Source organism: Dipteris shenzhenensis, chromosome 8 (genome assembly GCF_047967505.1).
Source record: "Dipteris shenzhenensis isolate YYH24624 ecotype China chromosome 8, Dip_SZ_1.0, whole genome shotgun sequence".
NCBI classification, from domain to species: domain Eukaryota; kingdom Viridiplantae; phylum Streptophyta; class Polypodiopsida; order Gleicheniales; family Dipteridaceae; genus Dipteris; species Dipteris shenzhenensis.
The window spans coordinates 1569736-1573663 of NC_141603.1; the positions used below are offsets into that span (position 1 = coordinate 1569736).

Here is a 3928-nt window from a genome sequence, read left to right on the forward strand (position 1 = left end):
CCTCAAGAACACACAACAAACACTCGCATCCACTAGCCCTCGTGTTCATGGTCTACAATTTCCCCAAGATGCAAGGAATCGAAGGAGCAAACCACACTCAAAAGTATGATGAATGCTGACTCACTCTCCCCTACTTAGCCTTACAACTATTCAGATCCAAATCGTGGTTCACTTTCTTTCCCAACTTATCGAAGGGTTTATCAAGATATGAACCACAACCGGATTGAATGATGAGCCTCTATCACCATTTCCACCAATATATAGCCTCGGGCCATGCAAAAACTAGGAATTTGCAACCCACAACACTGTGGGTACACAAGACACTACTAACGGTAGTACTAACATTACCGGTGGTAATGTTCATTATCTTGGCAGTGCCTTGCACTCATTTAATACTTTCTTGATCATGTTCCAAGGTTTAATTTATGTCTTCAAGGAAGTCTTATGGTATCTTGAACCATTTGATGGTTTTCTAATCTATTGAAGAATCTGAAATCTAGCACCATATAAATAATGACACCATTTGTTATGGTAGCTCTTATCATTGAATGCTTTCCTCATGAAACCTTGCACCATATAAATAATGACACCATTTTTTATGGTAACTCTTATCATTGAATGCTTTCCTCATCAAACCTAGGACCATATCAATAATTTGCCTTCAAATGCCTCCATATCTTCAAATCATGGGTAAAAAAGAAAAGCTCCTCCTCATAAGCAGAATACCCTTGTGTGTTGAATCTAGTAGCCAATTTCAAAAGCTACATGCCACCCTCCTTAGATCAACACTACTCCTACAATAAAATCACGAACGTTAGATACCACATGTTGGATAAAAGCTACTCTCATGATAAAAATCACCAATGCTAGATTCCATAACTAATGGGTAAATTTGAATCTACCACTTTTTACATCTATGTAGTGACTAAATACATTTCATAGCCTCAAAGATTTCATTCCCAACTTCATGCCATGTGAAGGTCTTTCCTTTCACTCATTAGTCAAGGCATAGTCCTTTGTAAATCTTTTATGAAAGTTAGAAGATGTTCTTAGATAACGTCGTTCATGATTAGCCTTATCTTTAGCAATTCCATTTTTTAGAAATTTTATTTCACCTCTTTGGATTTTTTAGCATTTATTTTTGCATCTTACAAAGCAGTTTACATTTTTTTCCCAAATGCATCTTAGGCTCAATACACACGAAGCATGCAATGTGTGGTTGGAGGCTCGTTTTGGAGTCTGGCACATCTCCCAAGGTCAATGTTGAGCACCACTGATGCTCAAATTGGCACCTCCATTTTGTAGGGTGCAAATTCGAGCGTTGGTGCGCCACTGCTCCTCCAACCAATTAGCTTTTTCCATGTGGCTCTGAGCATTACATTCAATGCTCTTGTAGCTTATAGCTTGCTCTCTCCATCCAATGAACTCTTGCCACCTACATGTTTGCATCACTATGTAGCTCACACAAGGCTCCCTACAGATGGTGAGACACTCCAGTGAGCTCAGTCAGATCATTAAAGGCATCTTGAATTTAGTTCACTTGAGAGTTGCACCAGCTTCGCATTTTTGATCTCATGTGCATTGACCCTTAAAGTTTTAAGGTCGTCTAAATCTCACCTGTCCAATCAAACCACTTTTTTGGAAAGAATGTGACCTTCCTCAATTAACCGGAGTCCTTCTAATGGATTTAGAAGGTGTTTGTCATAGGAGCTCTCAATGCTCCTTGCCAAAAAGGAGGTTAGGAGAAGATGACGGGACCTGGAGATGCGGGTCTCTGACAGGTTTGTAAGGAGGTAGCACCAAAATGCCTCTCAGCTACTAGAGGTTGCGATTTCAAGTCTGGGACAGGGCACTAGAGTGGGAATGTCCCAAGCTCAAGCATTTCGAGGCATTCCTCGTACCCGCAAGAAGGCCACGAGTCAGCGAAATGCGAAGGCAAAATGAGTGGTCGCGACTCGCGACCCCGGGGGGACGCATTTTTTGGGGGCGAAAGAAAAAACGGAAAAAAGGTGAGAGAGACGAGGAAAGATGATGAAGGAGGAAGAGCAGGATGACGCGGATGCAACCAGGTTGGCGTGCTGTTGCTCTTGTTGCTGCTGCCGCCATAGCCGCAGCCACAGCCATGGTGCCAAACAGCTTGTTGTGAGATGCAGCGTCCTTCCTCACGACGCCTCCTCTTTCCCCCGCCTCGCCGCCGTTCGTAAACTCATCCACACCCACCCCTCCGCCGCCTTCACTCTCTCCACCTCCTGCTCTCGCTGTGCTTCCTTCCTCCCCTCCACCCATCATCCTTCCCTTCCCCCGCCCGCTCTCATCATCAACCATGCCTGCCCCTCTTCTTCCTCCTCCCTTCAGCAACAGGTACGTGTGCATAAGCCTGTCGCGCCAACCATCGCCTTCGCAGCAAATGTAGATTCTCTCTCGGGCTTCGCCCACCACCCACGCAGCCTCCGATCCCATATTTTGGAGTTTTCTTCTCGCAGGTGGTGCTAACGGACGCACTGCCTCCCTGTGCCCCAACGGAGCGTTGTGAATGCGAGGAGCGTACAAGCGTAGAGTCGAAAGACCGTGACACTCCTTCCACTCCGACTCCTGATGAACCGTCCGCTGAGAAGGGCCTCCCAAACTCTACTTTGTGCCCGCTAACAGTGGCAAGCAATGGCCTCCTCTACGCCGCGGAACTTCTGGGACATCTGAAAGCTGATCTATGTTTCATCTTTCCACAAACCATTCCGAGCGATTGGAATTCCATCGTTGCCACAAAGCTGTTCGACCAATACGTTGAGAACGTAAAGGCCAGACTGACTAACCTTCCTCATTGGTTAAGGGATGTCTCGAGATTCAAAAGGATGGTGATTAAAATAAGTCGAAAGAGCAACCCCGAACGCCCTAATGTCCTCGCATGTGTCGAAGATCTTCTCCAGAGCATTGCAACTTATGAAAGAGCTGGCCTCATAGAGGATATACATCACCTTGGGTTCGTAGAAGAGGCCTCGATCCTCCGTGATAGAGCTGTTTTTTTCCCCCTTTTCGCCAAAACTCGGGTGCTGCAGCAGGCTTCGATTCTTCTCCGATTCATGAAGTCACAGATGGGGCTACCTGCCCGTGATACGTGGACATTGGCCTGCTCTAATAAATCCTATCGCAGCATCCTGAGAAAAATCCTTGGGATCTGCGGTCCTCCGGACACAGCCGAGACTTTCGCCTGGAGATTGGACAAGCTCGAATTCTGCACAAAGGCGATGGCGGACTGTAAGTGTCCCGATCCCTATCCTGCTTCTCTTTCAAAGCGCTCTCTTTCAGGCTAGTCTTGATCGGTCACATTCTCCAGGCTCGCCCACTATCAAGGTGGGCAACATCGCTTCGCTTGGAATGCAAGTGGAAAACCTACTCAACTCTCCATTGGCATCTGAGTTAGCGGGACTATGTGCTGTCAGCCATCTCCAGACTGCTGTAAGTTTGCTACAACATTACACAGACATCTTAAGAGTCCTTTACGCACATTTCTCTTAGATTGCATTCAGGTCCAGTCTAGCTCATGCTGCGGGTTAACTTCACATTCTCAAGGTGTTATATCCCCCCTTAGTGACTCCAATATGGATGAGACTAGGGGCAACACACCCTCGTGTCATCGCATTTGCTTGTGAACATTACTCATGGCAATTCGAAAAGTAGATATGTGTGGGCACCTTCATTAAATGAAGGTTGGAAATCGTTGAGTAAATAGCAGCAATATTTGAGAATAAGAATTACATTCTCTTGATTTTATAATTTACTTTTAGAAGAGCACACTAGCTTGGTTCACATGTATAGTTTGTAGAAATAAAATGCTTTCATTTGATTAGTTACATTCATTTGAATGAGGTAAGAAATAGACCATATGAACTTGAGTGACTAATAATGCAAATACTCTTTATGATTATTTAAC

General features: G+C 45.1%; 1 protein-coding gene across 1 annotated transcript; it reads left to right on the forward strand.

Annotated features, from left to right (window-relative positions):
- Positions 1 to 2028: 2028 nt before the first annotated feature.
- LOC147898937 (uncharacterized) lies at positions 2029 to 3513 on the forward strand. Its single transcript, XM_087378142.1, has 3 exons — positions 2029 to 2361; positions 2484 to 3252; positions 3332 to 3513. Exons 1-3 carry the CDS (start codon positions 2029 to 2031, stop codon positions 3511 to 3513), a joined length of 1284 nt encoding a protein of 427 aa, XP_087234268.1.
- The last annotated feature ends 415 nt before the right edge of the window (positions 3514 to 3928 follow it).

Excerpts from the sequence above, each read along its gene's own strand:
- LOC147898937 (XM_087378142.1), top strand. The coding sequence starts at position 2,029 with ATGATGAAGGAGGAAGAGCAGGATGACGCGGATGCAACCAGGTTGGCG. Across the intron at positions 2,362-2,483 it reads CCTCCTCCCTTCAGCAACAG|GTGGTGCTAACGGACGCACT; the intron begins GTACGTGTGCAT and ends TTCTTCTCGCAG. Across the intron at positions 3,253-3,331 it reads CACAAAGGCGATGGCGGACT|GCTCGCCCACTATCAAGGTG; the intron begins GTAAGTGTCCCG and ends CACATTCTCCAG.